This window comes from Perissodus microlepis, chromosome 8, assembly GCF_051167445.1.
Source record: "Perissodus microlepis isolate ML-2025 ecotype Zambia chromosome 8, ASM5116744v1, whole genome shotgun sequence".
Lineage (NCBI taxonomy): Eukaryota > Metazoa > Chordata > Actinopteri > Cichliformes > Cichlidae > Perissodus > Perissodus microlepis.
The window spans coordinates 27,864,341-27,887,601 of NC_140468.1; the positions used below are offsets into that span (position 1 = coordinate 27,864,341).

The 23,261-nt window shown below is 40.4% G+C and overlaps 1 protein-coding gene across 8 annotated transcripts in view; it reads right to left on the reverse strand.

Moving 5' to 3' along the window:
* The window catches only part of ryr2a (ryanodine receptor 2a (cardiac)), a 263,162-nt gene that overhangs the window by 27,207 nt on the left and 212,694 nt on the right, over window positions 1-23,261 (reverse strand). For all 8 annotated transcript variants that reach the window (XM_084938488.1, XM_084938482.1, XM_084938484.1 and 5 more), the window contains 16 exons: window positions 14,793-14,873; window positions 14,364-14,452; window positions 13,562-13,690; window positions 12,181-12,285; window positions 11,120-11,201; window positions 10,547-10,705; window positions 9,883-10,037; window positions 8,754-8,969; window positions 8,390-8,662; window positions 6,388-6,594; window positions 5,992-6,294; window positions 4,875-4,945; window positions 4,161-4,311; window positions 3,953-4,039; window positions 1,791-2,057; window positions 930-1,060 (listed from right to left, as the gene is read on the reverse strand). In XM_084938488.1, coding sequence (XP_084794614.1) covers window positions 930-1,060; window positions 1,791-2,057; window positions 3,953-4,039; window positions 4,161-4,311; window positions 4,875-4,945; window positions 5,992-6,294; window positions 6,388-6,594; window positions 8,390-8,662; window positions 8,754-8,969; window positions 9,883-10,037; window positions 10,547-10,705; window positions 11,120-11,201; window positions 12,181-12,285; window positions 13,562-13,690; window positions 14,364-14,452; window positions 14,793-14,873 — 2,506 coding nt within the window. The remainder of the gene's footprint in view (window positions 1-929; window positions 1,061-1,790; window positions 2,058-3,952; window positions 4,040-4,160; window positions 4,312-4,874; window positions 4,946-5,991; window positions 6,295-6,387; window positions 6,595-8,389; window positions 8,663-8,753; window positions 8,970-9,882; window positions 10,038-10,546; window positions 10,706-11,119; window positions 11,202-12,180; window positions 12,286-13,561; window positions 13,691-14,363; window positions 14,453-14,792; window positions 14,874-23,261) is intronic.

Sequence of the window (23,261 nt, forward strand, 5' to 3'; positions counted from 1 at the left end):
GCAACCCTCCAAGCCCTAGTCCAGTCACTGAGGAAAACTTACTAATGTGACTCTCAAATGTTTGACTGGAAAATCTACTTGAAAAGGGATTTAGTTTAGTACGGAAACACAGACAGGAAGGTATCAACTGTTTGCTCTTCCTATTACATGCCAGCATTCCCTGAGCAAAGCATGAGGAAAACTGTGCTATAACTGCTTACAGTGTGTTTTTAACTTTAATTATTTGGTCATTTCAAGCACAATCATGGTGAGAGTTGATTCACATTGCATTGTTGGTCTCTGCAAGGGTTGTAACTGATTCTGATTGATGCAGGAAACACTGGCAGGATTAGATCTTTGGCCCCATTGGTTTTGTGCTTACTTCCAATATTTTATACTGGGGTAAAATTACTCTAATTGGGTTCATATATAAATACAACACAAATAACGTTTGATTAAATTTAATGAAAACTAGGTGATATCAGAATCAAATGATGGTAAACAAGCTGTGAATAACATGGAGTATATTTAGGATAAAAGCTGCAAGTTGCATTAAAGAAAAGTATTATTTTTGTTTCCAAAATCTGCAATTTAATTGCAACTTTGCAAACATAATAAAAGTCTTCTTTTTAGATGAGATTAAATAATGACTATTAATTCATTGACTATAAATATGGGTTGCTAATATTATTATTAATATTATTATTATGCTATTATATTTGTTTCTTGCAGTAAATTATTATCAGGGTGGCCACTGACCCCAATCACCACTGGATGTATGTTAAATATGGCAGAAGGTTGAGGGTTAATAGGCTGTCTACAAACTATATCTTCTATTTCTTTATACATGCAGCAGTCACTTGTTTTCGTGAATGAAAATAGTCTGTTTAACAAACAACAATTTGATATACACATGCACACTCTCGTGTAGGGACAGAGGGTCTACTTACTGTGTGTTGATTACCAGTCTGTCCCACTGTCCTTTGATGTCATCTTCTGATGGCTGCTCTGTTATATAAAGGCCATCAAATTCCAGCTTCCTAGCGACTTCCTTTTCACGTTTAAAGATCACCAGTGGCACCTATATAATGCACACAAAAAGTGGAGAAATGCAGATGTCAATGGGTTCTAGACTTAAGACTAACTGTAAATGATTGAAATTCTTAACTCTTAGTAACTGTCCTTATATTGAAATACATGTCAGTTTGTCCAGTTTCACATTTCTACACAGAGATTTGACCATAATTAAAACTTCAGACAGATTTAAAGTGAACTGATGGTAAATAATGTTTTCTGTTCTCCTACAGGTTGACTGTTTTACATACTGTATTTCAGATTTACAGGACAGACTTGATTGTAATGAAGCAGTCCTTCTGAATAAATCTCTGATGGCACACAGGATTCCTTTATTTCAAACATACTGATTCATCTAAAGCTGCCTCATGCCATTTTGTTTCCAAAAAGATGCACAGGTGTAAAGCCTGAGTACTTGCTCTATTAGTTTAGTCAGTATGTTACTACTACTATGTTAACTTGCTCAAGAGGTCTGCTCATTTGTGATTTAATAATTTGCATTGATCTTGGTAGAATGGATTGACCTTTATTGAAATGACCAGACTACATCTTTGTCCATAAATTTAATGTAGATTACCCATAGACCTTTCCAATGCTTTTTTGTGTGGCATTGCACAAATTTGACCGACTGGCGTAAGATTTAATAACAAACTCTGTGGTTGTTAATGGCAAATACTAAATTGCGGATTCTAACATTTAGCACTCATTTCTGTTGTATGTCACAGTGAATATCCTACCTTAAGACAGTAGTATCCAATGATGCAGAAGAAGGAGATGACCGTGTGCAGGACAGCAAGGATCCGTAACATGGGCTCCATGTAGCCACTGCTCTCTTCCAGGACAAAACGAACGGTGACAGGCTTCTGGGGCATGCTGGTCTGATCCATCACCTCTTCCTTTGCATCCACAGTTGCCCCACCTAGTGGATCCCATTGAATGCTGCTCTCTGAATGGCTGGTGTGCGCAACTTCCCTCTCCTCAGTCACTGATGAGGATGTAGAAACCTGGAAGGGAAGATTTTAGTCTAGTTGTGTAAGCAAATAAAACAATAACAAAACAAACTAAAATAACATCAGTATCAGCTATTAGTCCAAAATTTAGTTTTAATTTTTATGACTGATTTGTCCTGAACCCCAACTTCAGGCTCTATAGCAGGGGTGGGCAACTCCAGGCCTCAAGGGCCGGTGTCCTGCAGGTTTTAGATGTGTCCTTGGATCAATCACAGCTTATTTAAATGGCTAAATGACCTTGTCAGCATATCTTGAAGTTCTCCAGAGGCCTGGTAATGAACTAATCCTTTGATTCAGGTGTGTTGACCCAGCGTGACATCTAAAACCTGCAGGACACCGGCCCTCGAGGCCTGGAGTTGCCCACCCCAGCTCTATACTAAAGATTCTAAACCAAGCTATAAACACAGCAAAGTCTGAGTCTGAGTCTTCTAAAGCAACATACAATGTAGTACTGGCATACTAATTATTAACAGAATATTAAATGATTTGTGATTTGCATTTGCACAAGTTTGTACCAGTTTTGTCCTTATTCGTAATCTAGCACAGCAATGAAACTTTTTTTCCTAACCCTTGGATTTCCCTTGAAAAGGCTGGAGCCTACACTTCACTCTCGCTCTGCAGGCCTACTTGTTGTTCCTAGAGTATTTAAAAGTAGAATGGGAGGCAGAGCCTTCAGTTTTCAGGCCCCTCTTCTGTGGAACCAGCTTCCAGTTTGGATTCGGGAGACAGAAACTATCTCTTCTTTTAAGATTAGGCTTAAAACTTTCCTTTTTGCTAAAGCATATAGTTAGGGCTGGACCAGGTGACCCTGAATCCTCCCTTAGTTATGCTGCAATAGACGTAGGCTGCCGGGGGATTCCCATGATGCATTGAGTTTTTCCTTTCCAGTCACCTTTCTCACTCACTATGTATTAATAGACCTCTCTGCATTGAATCATATCTGTTATTAACCTCTGTCTCTCTTCCACAGCATGTCTTTATCCTGTCTTCCTTCTCTTTCCCAACCAATCACAGCAGATGGCCCCGCCCCTCCCTGAGCCTGGTTCTGCCGGAGGTTTCTTCCTGTTAAAAGGGAGTTTTTCCTTCCCACTGTCGCCAAAGTGCTTGCTCATAGGGGGACATATGATTGTTGGGTTTTTCTCTGTACCTATGAAGCGCCTTGAGGTGACTTTTGTTGTGATTTGGCGCTATATAAATAAAATTGAATTGAATTCATAGGGAAAGAGGCAGGGTACACCTTGGACAGTTCACAGAGCTACCACATATAGAGCGACAACCATTCGCACTCACATTCGCACGTGTGTGCAATTCAGAATCATCAGTTAACCTAACCCCAATAACAAGAACCATTAAATCCCAAACTGCTAGCTGGCACACTCCATCTCACTGCCTTTTTATTCGCCATGTCGATGTAGCAAAGTCACTTTGAAGATGGAAACTGGTTGCAGACCTGGTCTCTTCTTTAAAGAATTTACTGCAGAGGCAATAAGTTGGTAAGTTCATTGTAAATGGTTACAATGATTTTGTTCTTCCCATGGTTTCCAACCACTGTTTTCCCTACTGAGACTGCAGGATAAACAACAACAAACAACTTTCTCATTTTACTCAGCGCAAATAGAAGAACACTCATTAATGAGAAGTACAATGAGTGTTTTAGAGCTCTTTAAAACATGCACTCACTCCTACTCTAACTCAGGCAAGCGTAAGACTTTCCACTGCAAAGGCCCATAACACCAAACAAATTTTCAAGTGTCCATAAGCAGTAAAATCCCTTGTATCATGTGCCTTCAATAACTGCACTGTTTAATTTGAAACCATTGCATGCAGCACCACACTCTGTAGAAGAAGATGAGCAGATGTAATCACAAGAACATCCTTGGTACTGTTACCTTATAGAACAGAAGGATAAAGTTTATTGCAAAGGCAACAAACAGAGCCAACATCCTCATGTTGTAAAAGTTTCTGGCGAAGTAGTTCTGTAGGAGAAACCAAAAGATGAGCAAAAAAAGTGTTTTTTAAAGCTATGGATTGAGATGTTGTATAATAATAATAAGAAGAAGAAGAAGAAGACAAAGAAAAAGAATAAGCTGGCCATACCAGCAGTTTCCTCTGGTAGGCAATGATCTTCTTTAAGAAAGCTGACTCCTGAACATCAGGTTCGTCAGACTTTGAGGTGTGATGCCTCCTCATTTTTGGTTTCATTGTCTCGTTCTTTGACTGTTTCTCTTGTTTCTCTACATCATCACTTCTGAAACCATAAGCCAACACACAGATATTTTTAAAATGACATTACTTTTTTACTGTGGTTTTATTCATTTACTGTCTTTTTAGGTTTTTGGAGTTTAAAATGAATGGACTAATGCTTGTTATACACTATAAAGCAGCAGTCCCCAATCTTTTTTGCGCCACGGACCGGTTTATGTCCGACAATATTTTCACGGATCGGCCTTTAAGGCGTCGCGGATAAATCCTGTACCGGTACCAAAAAAACAAGAAAATTTATTCATAGCACACGGGAAAAGACCCAGGGAAACCGAGTTAATGATAAAAAAAATAACGATAAAAACCCTGAAAACCGTAAATTTAACACCCGAGTCTCAACTCTCGCAGCCCGGTACCAAACGATTCACGGACCAGTACCGGTCCGTGGCCAGGAGGTTGGGGACCACTGCTATAAAGCATTCTTTAATGCTGTTTGATGTGATTATTTCACTAAAAAAGAAACACCATCAGGTCCTAAATGTATTAGTGAAAATGCATGCATGCATTTATGCAATTCAAACATCCAGTTCCAAAAATATGTTTACGTACTCAGATGCTTTTTGAGGTTCACATTTACTCTCTAGTTTTGATTCCATCTCCTCTGAGGCAGAGCTCTTTGACTGAAACAGAAAAATGAACAGTTAGACAAATATCCATAGCCACATTTGGTCACTTTTGTGGCTGATGACATGCTTGTACTGTTACTGTTGTAAAACGTCAGTATTTCTATGTTGAAATGGGTAGAATTTAGTCAGAGGAGTCAGTGAAGTTGTGCAACATCTGAATCAAAATCTTAAGACATTCGATCATTTGATCAAAGCTCATGGACACATTAGCTGATTGTGAAATTGTTATCTTTTACCATTCAAAATCAGCGGCTGTGAGAGCTGTGATCCATTTTAAACAGCTCAAGATAAACCTCCATGAAAGTGAGCAGTAAAGTTTCCACCATGTGGAAGTTAACATTTCAGTGGCTATCAAACTAGCTAAAAGCACATGTTTCTGAGCGGATGGAGAAAGTAGAACAGAAATATGTAAAGTCGACAGACTTTAACTATTTTTCCAGAAATTGGAGTGTCCAACTGTAAATCTGGGAGATTCCAATTGCATATATTAGAGTCATCTATGTATAAAATGAAAATGTATTTGTTGATGATTGTTTAAACATGTTGTTTCACCATGTCCCAAACACCAAATACGAGGGCTGAGGTCCCAAATATCTTGTTTATTAGATCTGTCCCTCTGCATCATAGAAAACGTAATACATGGTTGTCTACCATAGGTTATCACTGTAATCTCTGCCAGAAATCAGTTGGCAAAGGCCAATACTAAACTTACAAAGCAGTCTATTTATTTTAATAAAAGATATGGGAGATTGACAGCCGACTGCAGGGATGCTGAGACATCGATGCCTGGGTATTCAGACTTGTTAAACACTGGTATATCATAGAGCAGTGAAATCCTTTCATTGGAATATTCAAAGGTAGAAATACAGATTTAGTCCAATTAATCCTGGACTCTGATATATGTCACCAAAACCTTTAAAAGAAAGAATACTCACGGCCGAGGGGTAAAAAGCAAAGAAAGGAGAAAAGAAAAAAGTGGAGGGGAAAAAGCAGAGCCTCTCACTTGTGTCATGAAAGAAAGTAAGAAAGAAAGAAATCACCTGATGTCTCCATCTGACTTCAGGTTGGGGTGCTGTAGATGGAGTTGGAAGGGGAACCGGGGAGTTGAGAAGTTCAGTAAAGCTGGCGTTGGGGTTATGGGGGGTGATTTTGTACTGGCCCCCTTCCCTTCTTAAGTCCAGACCAAAAATGTCTGACAGCAGCTCTGTCTCACTGGTATTGACTGTCAGGTCAGCCAAGTCTTCCCCGGTGGAGCTGTGATCAGATCTTTTCTCCCTGTTCTCCCCCTCACCGCGTACCTCGTCCTGAGTAGGGTCTGGCATATTGGCCAACAGCTCTGACACCTAGGGGCAGAGGCATTTTAGCTATTAGCAAACAGCTATTACTTTATCTAGACTGTTCTTTATTTTATTATTTTAAAAAAAATCTATAATAACCTTTATGGTCTTGGCCCCCTCCACCAGGTTTTCTCCAATGAAAGTGTTGTAGAAGATTCTGCAAAATCCTCGAGCCACATTGAATGCCACATGGAGGAGGCCCAACAACACCGACCAGTAGGTGGAGACCAGGGTGGTTACCATGTCCTTCACAGTCATGTTCTTTATCTTCTTCATTTTCTTCTTTAAGCTCTTCATGGACAGTACCTGAAACCAAAGCAAAGTCACTGGTGAACTGTGTGTTCAGTAGTATTACTGTAGACATTGTCAAGAAAGGTGAGACTGAAAGAAACTGAAGTCCCCGTGGCTTATCTCGTATTACATCTGAGAGACGGTGAACGGTCTTAGCACCAAATTTACATGTGATTTTGCTGATAGTTAATCATGCTTAATGGCTTAATATTGATCAGAATATAATCAGGTTTAACCAATACAATGAATCAGAAGATATAATCAATCTACTAACAGATTTTGTATGAAGTGGCTAGTCCAAGGATGGACTTGGAAGCTGTGTGTGCATGTATGTATGTAAGAAAGAGGGAGGGGGAAGTGAATGAAACTCTAACAAGACAATGATATTAGAAAATGTATGATATTGATATGGCATTAGTAAAAAAAAAAAAAAGTAAAAGAAAAGTAATTGAAGCTATGGCTTGGCTAATTTGGGTTGAAAGTGAACATTCAGTAAATGTGTAGATGTCACGGTTCTGGGTCATTTTGACCCAGCATTTTGAGTTTCTTATGTTTTGGTTTGTCTGTGAAGGTTCTCAGTCATCCAGGTCATCGTAGTCAAAGGAGCTTGCGAAGAAAAGCGTCTGGACTTCTTTAAGTTTACTTGAAGACGTTTCACCTCTCATCCGAGAAGCTTCTTCAGTTCTAAGGTCAAATGGTGGAGAGTCCCAGATATAAACCTAGTGGGAGTATCCCCCCACAGAGGGACAAAAGGACCCCCTGATGATCTTCTAACCTTGGCTCAGGCGATTAGAAGATCATCAGGGGGTCCTTTTGTCCCTCTGTGGGGGGATACTCCCACTAGGTTTATATCTGGGACTCTCCACCATTTGACCTTAGAACTGAAGAAGCTTCTCGGATGAGAGGTGAAACGTCTTCAAGTAAACTTAAAGAAGTCCAGACGCTTTTCTTCGCAAGCTCCTTTGACTATGTTTTGGTTTATTTTTGCATTATGGATTATTTTCTGATTCTCTTGTGCTTTACTGATTATTATTAGAACTCTATGTTTCAGTTTATTCTGGTTAAGGCTTTAGTTCTTAGGTTTTGTTTTGGTGTCCTCGTTTTTCCTGCAGGTGTAGTTCAGAGTCTAGTCTGCGTCTTTGTGTTGCCATTTCCTGTTTTATTGTGAAGGTCCACGTCTTATGTCAGTGTGTCTAGCTACGCTCCCCCTGTCTCGTTAGCCCTAATCTCTCCCAGCTGTGTCTCCCTCCTGTTTTCCATTCACTGATTACTCCCCTGTGTATATAAGCCTTGTGTTTGCCTTTGCTCTCTGTCGTGTCGTACCCTCAGATTGTGCCTGTGTGTTTCTGTTCTCAGTGTTCATTGTTCAGTTCATGTTTTGTTTCATCGCCAGCAGAAAAGCTGAGGTTTACAGCTAAAATTCAGTCTCCGAGTCCTGCGTTTGGATCCTCATCACACAGAGCCCTGACAGTAGATAACTCTTTTAACAATACAAACGTACGACAATATATAGTATTTTTACTTAAAATTATGTTTCTGTCTCATTGTATGTTTCGTGGTGAGCTTATCTGACTGTGTGGGAGACATCTTTTCCATCCAGTGTCACACATCTTTAGAGGATCTGCCATTTGCTGAATTCAAGGTTTAAATATATATATGTATCTAAGAGTTTTCAAATTGGAATCAAGTTTCTTATCTCTGTTCTTTAGAAAACAGAAAGCATTACTTTCAAAACTGTTCAAATACTATTTTAGAATATTCCAAAATACACCTAGAGTGAGCTGTTAGCTAGGCTCAGTGTGTAACTCACCTTTATTAGCAGCATGATGTTATATCGAAGTGCTAGCAGTGCCATGTAGACAGTGGTGACAGAAAAGAACCCCACATCGGGGCTCTCCTCATCTGGCTTCTCACGCTCGCTCTCCTCTTTTATCGCCAAGCGCTCACCAATGTCAGACATCTGAGCTGCCAGCTGCATTTCAAATATGGTGTCCTCACAGAAATTCACAAACAGCTCCATCTTCTCTTTCTCCCCTCCTTCATTCACCACATCAAAGATGAACTGACGCTTGGATTCCTTTACCTAGGATAAAAATACAAACTTTGGCATTGGTAGTGACATACTACACTAAAAGGACAAATGTCATAGTTTCTGATTTATTCGCTGTATTTACCTGAGGTTTTTCCCACTGTGTACGACTGGACTCGCTGATCTCAAAGTAGACCCTCTCGATCCGCTTTGCACTTCCCATAATCTCGATACGGCCTAGGTATGGTTGGAAGTAATTGAGGACACTTTCTGCCAACTCCAGGAAAGTCTGCAGCCGGGTGTCATGAGGCATGTGCTCTGACAGGTTGGTCAGCAAAACCGCCACGTTGAAGCCAATGTCCTGTGAATTTGAAAATCAATTTTTCATGGGATTTTTCAGTTTTGAATGAAACACTTCTATCCATATCTTCTCTATTATGCAGTAATTTCTGGGTAAATATGAAGTGCTTCTCTGTAATTTGCTGAATCTCAACCAGGAGCATTTGTAAATTTGTACTTGTACTCCACCTTAAATGTAATAGCTGACCAAATATACCAGGATTGGATTGAGAGTGTGCAACACAGAAAACAATCAAATGAAGCAAAACCAACTTAAAGATGCTAACAAATAATGACTAAACAAGAAAAAGGAAAAAGAAAAATGGAAACAGAAGATACTGAGTGAAGCCAACTTATTATATTGGAGATTATGTATCGGAATTTCAGGAGCGGGACCACGCCCCCAAACACGCTCCTTCCGGTTGTCATCTATATAGGTTCCCCCAGTTCTGCAAACCGTTCATTCTCGTTTACGTGCCCCACCCTCCCTCCTTGTTCTCAATTCTTTAACTTCTTCACTTCTATTTAGTACATGGGGATCTGCCAGGCCCGGGAGCCGTCGCCAGTCCCCTTCGAGGCCTTCCCCAAACCGCAGCTCAATTCATGTCCAAGCGTTCACCTTTACCTACTAAAACGCTGTCAAACCTAAACTGAGGATGTGGGCCCAGCTAGTGAAAAAAAGACTACTTGGGCAGGCTGCCCAGTTCTTTTAACTGACTGCCCAATAATATTTTGAAAAACTAGATGTATTAATAAGGGTGTTTGTTTCAAAACAAGAAGCTATAAAATGATCGGTTATACTCTCATCTTGATTTTAAATATCCTCAACTCCAAAGTATGGGAAGACAAAAAGAAAAAACAAACAGAAAATTCAATAAAAGTCCTGAGTCCTGGTGAGAACTCTCAAAAATGTAATCAGTTTTTTGATCACTTACCTTGGCTGGCTCATGAAAGCGCTCCACAAACTCTTCATAGTCAAGAAGTTCATTCTCATCAGTTTCAGCACATGACAGCAGGTACTCCGTCTCTGACTGGGTGTAGTGTTTATGGCTCTCCATGGCCTTATGAAAGTCCCTCTTGGAGATGACACCTGTTAGGTCAAACACAAATCTATAAACTTGGAAATCTTCCTGGATTCAAATGATGTAATTCCACAAGAACTTATAGAAAAATAAATTACACGGACTGGCTTCCACCTCTCAATCTTTGAATTCAGGTGTTTTCTGTCACATTGTCACAGTGTATAAAATCAAGCACCTTGGCATGCAGTCTGGCTTTACAAACAATACTGAAAGAATGGGTCATTCTAAAGAATTACCTGAATTTGAGCATGGTAATGCAATTGAATACTACCATTTCGACAAATCAGTATCTGAAATTTCTTCCCATGCTTGATTGCGTGATCGGCTGTAAGTGGTAATAATGTAAAGTGGAAGCCACAGCAAGTCAGCCACAAAGTGACAGTTGCAGTGACATAAAGTTGCAGAGCAGGGATCACCGAGTGCTGAGGTGCGAGGAATCAATAACTGATTCAATAGCTGCAGAGTTTTAAACCTCCTCTGACACAGTTCTTTTGTCCACATGTTTTCAGAGCCTTGCCTTTTCCGTCAGGGTCATATTCCTTGAACCCATCTGAGGAGGTCAGGTCCTTCAGTTTGAGGAACATGTCGAAGAACTTAAGGATCATCTCTACATTGTTGGAGGACTCAACCAACATATCCACCATCTGCTTTCCAATGGTCCCATTCACCACATTACCTGGCAGGACAAAACAGCACATTTACAACCTAAGAATACACTAAGATCACTGTGGTAGAACTAAAAAAGAAAGAAAAGAAAACAACAACAACACAGAACTAGTTACCTTGTTTTTTGTGGCAACATACAGAAGAAATTCAATTTCACAAAGAAGACAAGCTTCACAGAGATGTTCAGTGTATTTATTCACAAGGTACTGTAACAAAATGTAACTTGTAATGCCCTTAACGGCAATGTTCCCTCACTTAAACTAGTTTTGGGAGGACGATCATTTTGTAGAAAATGTTGTAGAACTGCACTTCTGCAACACCGTGACACCGCTAACCTCTGAGACACCTCTGAGATAATGAATTTCAATACCCAAACCTGTATTTCTATGATTTCTTTCATGATGATTTGTTAAAGCAAACCTACCCTCTAACATAGACAGCAGCATAACCACCATGTCTTTCTGCAGATCCATCAGTTCCTTCAGTAACTCGATCTGACTGGAGTCCTGAGGCAAAATAAATTAAAATAACATAAAATGTTTAAAGAATTCAGCAGCCACATGTGCTCATGATGTGTTAAAAAGTAACAAAGAGTGTGATGGAATGACAGTGGTCAGTCAAAAGTCTAACATGAAGTGCTAAGATGTATATGTTTCCTGTCTTTGGCCCCAAATTTTGGTACACTTCACCATGATTCAACTCAGCAGGCACTATACATATCAGTTTAATGCTTTTGTGCTGTCGGGTGAATTTGGTCAGTAAAGCTATTTTGGCAAAGTGCAACTTTTTTAAAAATTTACTTAGTGAAATGAATAATTCTTCTTTTAAAATGGTAACATATATCTTGTTATAAACTCCTCCACATACAAATGGGTTCTGCAATGATGATCAACCATTGTACTGAAGATGTGGTTGTAATTATTTATAAGCAATTTGATATAAAGCACATTTAGATGTTTAGATTAGGCATGTAGAGCTAAAGCTATGGGGCTGGCATGAAAAAACACGGACACCTGAGATAAGAAAGGAAATAGCTGAAAGAGCTAAGAGAGCTCTGGTTATGGATCTTAGTCTACGCTAGTAAGGAACCAACATACCAGCAAAACTACCAGCCTTGAAGTTCCAGGAAAACATGTTCTAAAACTAAAGGGAGACATAATTTATTCTGATTTTTAAGAGTTCTTAACTGAAAGAACAGATGACCCTAAACTTGTGACTGACTGGTAGACTTCGTTCAGATATAATGCCTATCACATTAGACTCACATCACTGGCCAATAATACCCTGAAGCACAGATATTGGTAGTGTCTTGCGATTTTTTTGAGAATCAGAGATATTTATGAGTGATCGTTGTTTGTTATAGAATATAATGAAAAGGATTCTTGGGATAAACAATCCACAAGTTGCCAACTGTGTTATGTCTAGTGGCATTGATCATTATCTCAGAGCCTGAGTCTGCAGACACCCATCACTAAATTTACGTACCTGAGACAATTTCATCTGCATGTGAGCAAAAACATGAAGAAAGCCAACCACAGCATCCCACAGTCGACTATGGGCTAAACTCTGCTGGTTGCCGGTGCATGGACCCTAGAAAAGCATTAATAAGTGTGAATGTATTTTACAGATACAACCTCAGAAAATGACTCAAATGAAGCTTTTTCACGAAATGAATGTGACTTTAAAACTGTCCATTTTATTGGACATAATATGAAATTGTATTATTTATTTTTACAGATCACTGGCTCCCATTACTGCCTCAATGGTGGGAGGATCATCGCAGGTTTATCAGTCTGCTTGTTTTCCAAATTTTTACTTCTAATTAAGCAACAGCTGTCACTACAGTAAAAAACAAAAATAAAAACAAACTATAAATTCTATGATGTATTGAATGACTGTATAGTAGTGATTTAAAGTGGACATGAATGACTACGTGTATTTTTTAATTTTTTAAAATGTATTTGTTTAAATGGGACTGTGCATATTAAGATGAACATATGAATGTAAATATGAATTAGCCAAAAGGCCATTTTTCTGAAGTACTTCTGAAGTCTGAGACAATGATGGAAGGAAAAGGGCCAATTAGCAAAAGAGTTTCTATGTGAGAAACAAATCATAGAATAGAGAAGCACCCTAGCTGCATTTTCTGGCAGTGATGATCTGATTTGTTCCAAATTGTGTAGGTTAAAATGAATGATTTTAGATATGTGCTTAGTTTGAATCTATAATAACACAAAGATATTTAAATGCATGTTTAATCTGAAATTCTCCTTTCAGAATAACATTAGAGAATAATTTTGATGTTGGTCATTTTGAGAAAATCAGCTTTGAGAAAAGCAGTTAATTAAATAATAGACATGACTTAGTAAGCCACTCATGAATACAGTTCATCACTCTTGTGGGTTTTTTTTATAAACTTCCATATCGGACTTTGTCTGTGTAAAAATAACAGAATTATCTGCATACAGCTGGGTATTGATGTTATGACAGACATTGGGTTAGTAATTAAAATGTAAAGAAAATAAAAGTGGTCTAAGTATGGAGCCTTGAGGTGCTCCAGCTTTACAACCAAGGTAGAGTGATCCCCTTTGGCTGCTTTATCGTTTTAATGTTTCTGAGGTATGAGTTGTGTCACTAATAAGCTAACAGAAACTGAGATAAGCCTATTAGCATTAAACCAACCAAGTGACATCATGTTTTGTACTGGCACAAGATGGCGCTAAACAGGCTCTAAACACTTATTTCTTAAATCCAGCAAGAAAAACGTTAAATGTATGACAATTTTTGACCCTCACTGAAATTAGCCTTTATACATGTAATGTTTCATGTTCATTTTAACACTGATGACTGTATTGTATGCCCTTACCTGGATGTACTCAGTGAGGGTATTGAAAACCTGCTTGGCCACATTTATTGCCTTGGAGAAATTCCGCTGGCCCTGCTCATCAATCACATCTTTCCCAGAATAATACCAGTAGAAATCACTGATGGACTCCTGGAGGAGAATGAAGCAGGAGGATAAGAAGAAACATGAGAGGGCTATTTTGATTTTTATTTGTGGCAAAGTAGTAGCAGTAGTATTCAAAAGAGAAATAAAAGGAAATCATAATAACAATATTAATTAAAACATTTTTAGCTAAATAAACTATGTAATAGTTTTACCAATTACACTGAACTCACAAGAGTCAATAACTTGTTTGTAGTATGTTATCAGCTGAGCTGCTATCTAAGCACAAGTTATAAAAGTCATTTATTGGCATTAACCCTCATAACATATCATCGAAACAGCTACTGAAATATTGTTTAACATGTATTTTGTAATGACCATTTACACCATCTAAACATTCTTTCTCAAAATCAGATGAACTCACTGAACCTTAAAGAAAGACCTTCCAATTCAATGAAATGGAGACATAAAAGGCAGACACATTCACAGTTTGCTGTATTTCAATAGCTTTACCCGTCTTTCTGTGACTTTAGCTGTGTGGTTCAGTTCTATGGCAGTGAGTGCAGAAAGTGTGCTGATGCGATAGATCGTTACTGCATTTCGCCTTTGCAGGCCAGAGTGAGGGTGTTGTTCTTTAGGAAAGTGGTCAGTATTCCCTCTTTTTTATTTTAGTCTAAACTGTATGAGAAATGTTTGTCAGTAGTGAGTAAAAGAAGCTGACCTGAACTCTTAGAAGGTAGTCAACAGTGGAGATAATGATGTTAACGGTTGTGTTGTTCCCTGTTTGAGTCCTCAAGTAGTTCTGAAAGTCTGAAATAAGATACCATAAAATTCTGCGTGGAATGTGTTCAACTGAATAAATACAGTATGTCTCACAGTTCAAATCTATGTCATACTTTGCCCCATGCTATGTCTTAGAAATCACAGTTGGTTCTACTACAAGTCCATCCATAATAACCAGTAGTAATTCACATATATAAAATCACATTAAGCATTAAGGTATCTACTATTCTTTAAAAACATGGTTCAACCCATTAACGATCTAGCCATAAACAGTGAAAATGTTTTTGTGAGAGTACTGGTAAATTTTCACAACTTAAAATGTTTAGCCATTTTTCTGTGAAATTCACTGTAGAGAACTTATGCACACCTGAGTTGTGTCCTTCACAGAGCAGCTGCAGGAAGCGGAAAAGGTCACAAGTGAACTCATCATCCTGCATGACCTTCTCACCTGGCCAGAGAAAAGAAACACACACACACACGCACACACCGCACACGCCCATATACAGGTTACACACATGTACATACAGACACACATTTTCACAAGCACATACAGAGGTATGCACAAATGTACACACAATAACACAGGCATGATCAAGCACATACATAAATGCACACACACATTCATATAAACAGACACACGTACGCAGAAAAAAGTCACACCAGAGGAAACAAAAGCAGACAACATATAGGAAAGGGAGAGACACACAAGAAGATGGAGAATGAAGTATTAAAAGAGGAGGCGGTAATATTGTTGTGTTTTCTTTCAGTTAGTGAAAAATGTATGGCCATGGAAAACACACACACACACACACACACGCACACACACACACACACTTTTGGATGAGCAGTAGGCAGTGACAACAGTTCATGGTGGGCTGGTCCCTACACTGCAGCATTTTAGAGTCAGGACTGGATTTCAGCTCTTTTCATTCTGTGAATATGTTGGTTACTGCTTTCTGTTGTAGTAATAAAATGGCATAGCTGAGGCCGACTGCTCTGTCTGGGTGAGAATGCTGCTTTGAACGATGGAATGGGAAAGAAAAAGAAGGGATATGCAACACTTTACAGTGACTTAATACATCACTATCATGACATTACAAGAATACATCCATACAATAAGAAAACACACTGAACTGAGCTGAGAGAGAGAAAATGTATACATCTGAAACCAGGGCACTACTTTTGTAGTGCAGATACATACAGTTACAAGTATTTGCCCCTTCCCAATTTCTTAATTTTTTGCATATTTGTTCAACTTAAAAGTTTCAGATCAAACAAATTCTAATATTCGACAAAATAAAAATAACCCAAGTAAACATGTTACAGGGGGAAAAAGCTATCCAAACCACCAGGCCTCGTGTAAGAAAGTGGCACAACCTTATAACAGGTTGGCAGCGAGAACTGCAATCATGTATGTGTGATGAATATTCCCCTGTGGAGGAATTTTGGCCTGTTTTTCTTTCCAAAATTATTTTAATTCAGCCACACTGCAGGGTTTGTGAGCACGAACAGGCTGTTTAAGGCCATGCCAAAGCATCTAAATCTGACTTAAGTCTTGACAGTGGAGGCCGCTCCAACAGCTTTATTTTTGTTTTTTGAGTCATTCAGAGGTGGACCTTCTGGTGTCATCCTGCATAGCACTTGATCTTCGAGAAATGAACTGATGGCCAGACAGCAGAGAGCACAACTCATGTTTTCATCAATTACATCAAGACATCCAGGTCCCAGGTACCATCAAACTACCAGCTCAATGTTTGGCTGTTTGTATAATCTTCTTTTCATGAAATACTATGTTAATTTTATGCCAGATGTAATGCCACTCAAATTTGACAAAAATGTTACTTTTTCACATTGGAACTCTCCCATGGCTGCTGTTTTTGCCCAGTCTCTTTCTTTTTTTAGATTGTGGCATGATATTACATACTTTGTGAGATCTTTTAGTCTACTTCACTTTGTCACATAGGTTCTAATTAAGTGATTATTTGATTGCACAGGTCTGACAGTAATCAGATAAACTAAACTCAGCCTTCCCAAAAATGTGATTGATAATAGTTAATTCGTGATTTAACAAGGGCAGGTGTGGACAGCTTGATAAATGAAAGATAATTTAAAAACTGTATTGTTAGAAAACTAGACCTCTTTTAAGAGATAGACCTATGGCATCAATTTGAAAATCCTAGGTGACCTTTCCCGAGTTATGGTGTTGACTAGATTTTAGAAAACCTGACCTTTGATCACCTGATCTCCGTTCACCAAGATACAAACTTGTCTGAGATTTTTAGTAAATGCATTTATGGTGTCAATTTAAAAATCCTACATTCCCTCATTCTCAAGTTATCCCGTTCACACAGCTGAGTGTCCAGTAGGGTGATGACAATATTCCATTAACCTTTTTACCATTGAGGGATAAAAACTGTTTGATGATCTGAAACATAAAGTATGACAAATATACAAAAAAACTACAAAATCGGGACTCTGGATAATACTTGTTAAAGGGCATGGTAGATCAGTTCCACCAAAATTTCAGAACGTTTGTTTTATTTATCACACTTAAAGAGTAAAAATCGTTCTTATAATATATAACACGTGCAAGAAAAGAGTAATAATGGAATGCAAACATTTTTACAACAATGCCACTTTGGCGTAGTATTTAGCAGTTTGATGAATAGTCATGTTTTTTTTTTTGTTTCCTTTTTTTTAAACACAAAGAACATAATACATGATAACTATGTTACATTCCCTTTTTGTAATTGTTGCTCTGTAGCTTTCGTTTTATCTGGTGTTACCAATCCAACTCACTCATTCTTTACAGCAGTGTGCTACTGACTCTCCCTATTAGCTCAAATTTAAGGGATAGGTTATCCTTCAGCTCGAGTCAAGACAGTGAAAAACAAAGCCTTTGCTCTACAACACGGTCGGTCAATTTTTAGTTAAATGAAGTAAAATATGGTTCAATTTATTTTATGCTGACTGACAAAGAAAGTGTGCAATACTGGTTATCCATTGTTCATGTCAATGGAAAATTGTACTTAGTAGTCAGTATAAGCTTTTAATGATATAAGTTTGCATATGATAGAATACTGCATGATGACCTTTTAGATGTGTTAGACTGTTGTTCTGTTCTCTTTCTTAGTTTCTTCCCACAGCGATAATAAGAGCTGATCCACTCTTGTCTTCACTCCCTTCTGAATCCCACAACACACACATACACCTGCATACGCACATACATACGCGCTAACATTCCTCTGTCTATGAACAGATGTATTCACTATTGTATTACTTTTGTATATAAATAAAGACCAGAGCGGTAACAGAGCGCACTTCACAGGGTCCCCACTCTGATGTGAGTGCTCTGTGACTGCCCTTGCAAGTAAAAACTGTAGCGTGTGTGTCTCCACTCTCTGACTCGCAGCTGAAGAAGTGTCTTTTAGAATAAATCTCTTGACAGTTCACATGCTGAAGATTTGCCATAATACCAAAGTCCCACGCATCACGTAGGCAATGCATGCAATCTGATAAAACAGCCTGACACCCAGTAATACTGATCTTCTCACATTTATGAGTTGGTTGTTTATGTTACCTCTACTGATACCTCTACTACTACTGGTACCCTTGACTGATACTTTGTTCCAGACATTAGGTTTCTAATAAGAACTATGTTCTTAGTCAACTAACTGTGGGAAAAAAAGTTGACTAACCGAGTAGTCTAAAACTAAGAAACACTAAGATATTAAGTTACATTTGAGAACTGTTTAATGGAAGATGTCAAAAACTAATAACAAAGGTGTTTTAAACCATTAATCACGTTCTTCAATGATGAATCATACCGCTGTGCTGCACAGCGCATTGTGAATTATCAACATTACACGTTATAGTCCAGACAGAGAGGATGAAGAACACTTAAAACAAACCAACGTTTAATATAATATGAAAACATTTTACATCGATTAAAATTTTAACAGTTAGATTAAACAACTAACTCTGGTACTAACTAGTAACAACAGCAACAATTAGTCAGCTAGTTGACTAGATATGCAAATCCCTAGTTTCTAACTTGATCTTGGCAAGACAGTAAGTGTAGCTTATCTAGTCCCCTCGGCATCTGAGAGATGCAGGAAAAAGCTGCCTATAATTCCAGACAAGATGTTTTACCCTGGAGACCAACAGGCCTTGGAAAGTAGTGTGTAAGTGAACAAAGTCAGGTAACAGTTTTCTGACTTATGCCACATTCCTTCAGCTAAACCATTGTGTTGCAACACTTTTCACCCCACACACCCATTGCTCAGAAACCCTCTGTGATCCTGCTTTCAGTTGGGCCACCTTTGTCAAGTCTCTTTGCAGCCTGCATTTTGAACATCTTGAAATAAGACACCCAAAGACTGGGTACTGAGTCTGAGTCTGCAGAGGGTCCCAGTGCTGTGGAAGACGTCATACCTCTTTCCTGTACCAAAGACACCACGTCCCAGTGGCCCCAGGATTACAGGCCTGTGGCACTGACTTCTCACATCATGAAGACCCTGGAAAGACTCATTCTTGACCAGCTCCGACCTATTGTGAGGCCACATAAGGATTCTCTTCAGTTTGCTTACCAGCGCTGCCTCATAGCACAGGATGCCATCATCTACCTGCTCAATTGTGTCTACGCCCATCTGGACCAGCTGGCAAGCACTGTGAGAGTCATGTTTTTCAACTTCCAGTGCATTCAACACCATCAGGCTGACCCTGCTTGGTGATAAGCTGACAACGACGCAGGTGGACGCCTCTCGTGTCCTGGATTATTAATTACCTGACAGGAAGACCACAATATGTGCATCTTTGAAAATGTGTATCTGACAAGGTGATCAGCAACACAGAGGCACCACACACTTTTCTTCGTTGAAAAGAAGGATAAGACCCTTCGGCCATGCATAGATTACAGGGGCCTCAATGAAATAACCATAAAAAACAAATACCCCCTCCCACTAATCAGTTCCACCATTTTCACAAAACTAGATCTCTGCAATGCTTACCATCTAATCCGCATCCGGGAGAAGAAAGAATGGAAGAAAGCCTTTAACACACCACTGGGCCATTTTGAATATTTAGTCATGCCTTTTGGACTCACAAATACACCATAAGTATTCCAAGCTCTGATCAATGATGTACTAAGAGACTTTCTAAACTAATTTGTACTTGTCTATCTGGATGACATCATGATCTTTTCCAGGAATAGAGAGGAACACCAAGTTCACGTCCAAGCCGTACTACAGCGCCTGCTGAAAAACTGACTCTAGGTTAAAGCTAAAAAGCGTGAATTTCACTCCATCTCAGTGACTTTTCTTGGTTATGTTCTTGCAGAAGGGCAGGTGAAGACGGACCCCGCCAAGATCCAAGCCATGGCGGAATGGCCTACCCCAACGTCCTGTAAACACCTCAAGCGCTTTCTTGGATTAGCCCATTTCTATCACCGCTTCATATGAAAATATAGCCATGTATCTGCACCCCTCACCACTCTCATCTCCACCAAACAACCTTTTCTCTGGAACCCAGAGGCTGAGGCCAATTTCAAAAGACTGGAACATCTGCTCACCTCAGCCCCTATTCATCCAAACTCCACTATGCCTTTCATCATAGAGGTAGATGCTTCAGATTCAGGGATTGGGGCTGTTTTGTCACAATATTCAGGTCCTAAAGCCAAGTTACAGGCATGCACCTTTTTCTCTTGCCTCTCTCTCTTTTCTCTCTCTCTCGGAGCAAAACTATAATGTAGGAGACCGGGAGTTGTTAGCCATGAAACCTGGGAGATTAACGAGACCATCCAGCAGGCTCTGCAAGATGAGCCTGATCTGGGGTCTGGTCCCCTGGGTCGCTGGTATGTCCCCTCGGCAGTTCGGGCTGCGGTTCTGAGATGGGTCCACACTGCTAAGTTCTCAGGTCACCCTGGGGTGTTGTAGAACCATCTTGCTAATAAAATGCCATTTTGGTGGAGGACCTTAGAAAAGGATGTAAAGGAGTATGTTGCTGCCTGCTCCACCTGTGCCCACAGCAAAACCTCGACACAGCAGGCCTCCTCAAACCCTTAACTTTACCCTCACGTCCCTGGTCTCACATAGCATTAGAATTTGTCACCGGTTTACTGGCCTCATCTGGGAAATCAGTAATCCTCTCTATCATTGACAGATTCTCCAAGTCAGCTTACTTCGTGGCCCTGGAAAAACTCCCCTCAGCTGCTGAGACAGCCCAGCTCATGGTAGACCATGTATTCAGGCTCCATGGAATCCTGTCCGAGATCACTTCTGACTGGGGGCCGCAGTTTGTGTCTCAGGTATGGAATTCATTCTGCACAGCCCTTGGGGTCCGTGTAAACCTAAGTTCCAGACATCACCAAAGGCCACCAACGGCCAGACTGAACGTTTAAATTAAGAACTGGAATCAACCTCTGTTGTGTCGCCACTCACAAACCCGGCTGCCTTCTCCCCTGGGTGGAGTATGCAAACAATGCACACATTTCCTCCTCTACTGGTCTGTCACCTTTTGAGGTATCCCTTGGCTATCAACCACCCCTGTTTCCTGAGGATGAGGCAGACCTCGCCTGTGCCCTCCGTGCAACACCACTTAAGACGCTGCTGCAACATCTGTCGTAGAATGAGGGAAATGTTACAGAAAGCAGTTGCCCACCAGCGGTACTACGCAGCCCACCTCCGCACACCGGCACCCAGGTGCACACCTGGAGAAAAGGTATGGCTTTCCACCAGGGACGTACCTCTCAGGTCTGTGACTGGCAAGCTTGTACCCCGTTTCATTGGACCCTATGAGGTAGACACAGTCATCTCTCCATCCACACTCAAACTGAAACTTCCTGCTGCCATAAAGATCCGTCCTACCTTCCACTTTTCCTGAGTAAAGCCAGTGCTCACGAGTCCGTTGTGCCCTCCCCCCTCTATCCACCCAGCTTGTTGAGGGTCATCCGGCCTGTACAGTCCGAAGGATCCTGGACGTCTGCTGGCATGGTCAGTTGCGACAGTACCTGGTGGATTGGGAGGGGCATGGCCCTGAAGAGCACGCCTGGGTCCCCAGGTCTTTCATTCTTGTCAGCTCTCTTGTTTCTGATTGTTACAGGTTGCGTCGAGGCTAACCAGCTGCTGGGAGGCATCCCTTGAAGGGGGGGGTACTGTCATTGTCCGTGTGAGCAGCTGGGTGTGGCCGGTGTGGATCCCTGCCTCCTGTAACCACCTTAGGGCGGGCCTACCATCCTCTCACCTGGGCAGTGCACCTGCGATTAATCCTGGACAGTCAATGGAGGGTATTTATGGCCAACTTCACTACCACCTCGCCACCAGTTCATCAACTCACCTAAGTTAGTAACAGGCTCTAATGCTAAGCTCAAGATCCAAGTTCCTTATACGTTTACCTTGTTGTCTTTTCTCCTAGCTCAACTTACCTGCTATACTACGACATCATCACTTCGGTTTACCTGCTAGACTCTGGACACAAACCCATCCACTCGGATCTCTGCCTTCCTCCTTAGCCTCAGCCTCATCCTGGCCAAGTAAGCCACTCCATTCCAGCAATAACTATAGCTCCAGGACCAACCCATGCACCCACTAATTCCTTTCCCCTCTCTCTCCCTCTAATACACTCCGTGAGCACCACTTCAGTCTCCGTTTAAGTAACGTGCCTCCGGCCGCTGTGCTAGGATCACCTGCCCTGTACTGTATTGTGTGTTAAGGCAAGGTTCTTGGTTTTGTTCCTCCACTAGTGTTCCCCCCACCAAGCCCTATATTATATATCAGGCCACGCCAAGTTCCTATGTTTGTCTCTCCTTGTTTCTCTCCTTGTCTCCGCACTTCGTCCCGCACTTGGGTCCAGTTTTGTACAGGCCTCCGGCCCCCTTGACAATCCCATCCTCTTCTTTCTGCAACACCTCAGCTGGGAGGTCTTGGTCTTTGATCCTTGGTTGTTAACCACACTCTCCAAAGGATACATTCTCCAATTAAGGTAATGGCCCTCAAAGTTCAATGGAGTTTGTCACAGATTCTCTGAAGGCTCAGGCTCTGAGGCAGTAAATCATATCACATCTGGAGAAAATCACTTCCTTATTCCTAAAACATGGACACCTACACCATTTTAAAATAGTTTGCATTGACATGCATTACATGCACCATTATGGTTACATTCTTGCTTCTGCAGACGAGAGGCATGTGAATTCTTACATTATTGGACAGTTGGTTTATATTTGCCCCAGTTCAGGAGCAGGCATACTCAAACACAACAGCTCTTCTCACCCATGTTTGCCATGTAAATTGTATAGTTTTCAAATTTCAAGTCAGGAGTTCATTAGTGTTGCACTTGTTGCAAATAAGGACAATCTCAGCCTCCTTTCTCATTTAGTGAGAGGTAGAATGTGGAATTCAGTGTGCTCCTTCAGTCAGGGGCATAATTTCCAAGGGGGTTAGACCCCCCCCAATAATCAGACCCAACCAACATACCCCCCCCCCCATACAATTATGAATTATCTAGCATAAATAGGATTTTCTTTACTCATTTCAGTTATTACCAGCAAAATAGCTGCATGTTTAATCATCTGGGAATAGATTTATTCATTCATTTAGACAGAGAGCTTGACCCCACCCCCAATGTTCAACACAAAGTTAAGCCGATGCCTTCAGTTACTATGAAAACTGACAGTGACAGCTGCAAATTTCGTATTAGGGTTCACTTCATTGTGGCTATTTCAGGTCTAAATCAACAGCTTGAACATCAACCCCCAAAGGCACCAATGCAGACTGTCGGTGGTCTCAAGGCAATGCCTTCTTGTGTCATGATGTTTCTTTCAGATCGTAGTAGATGGTGGTTA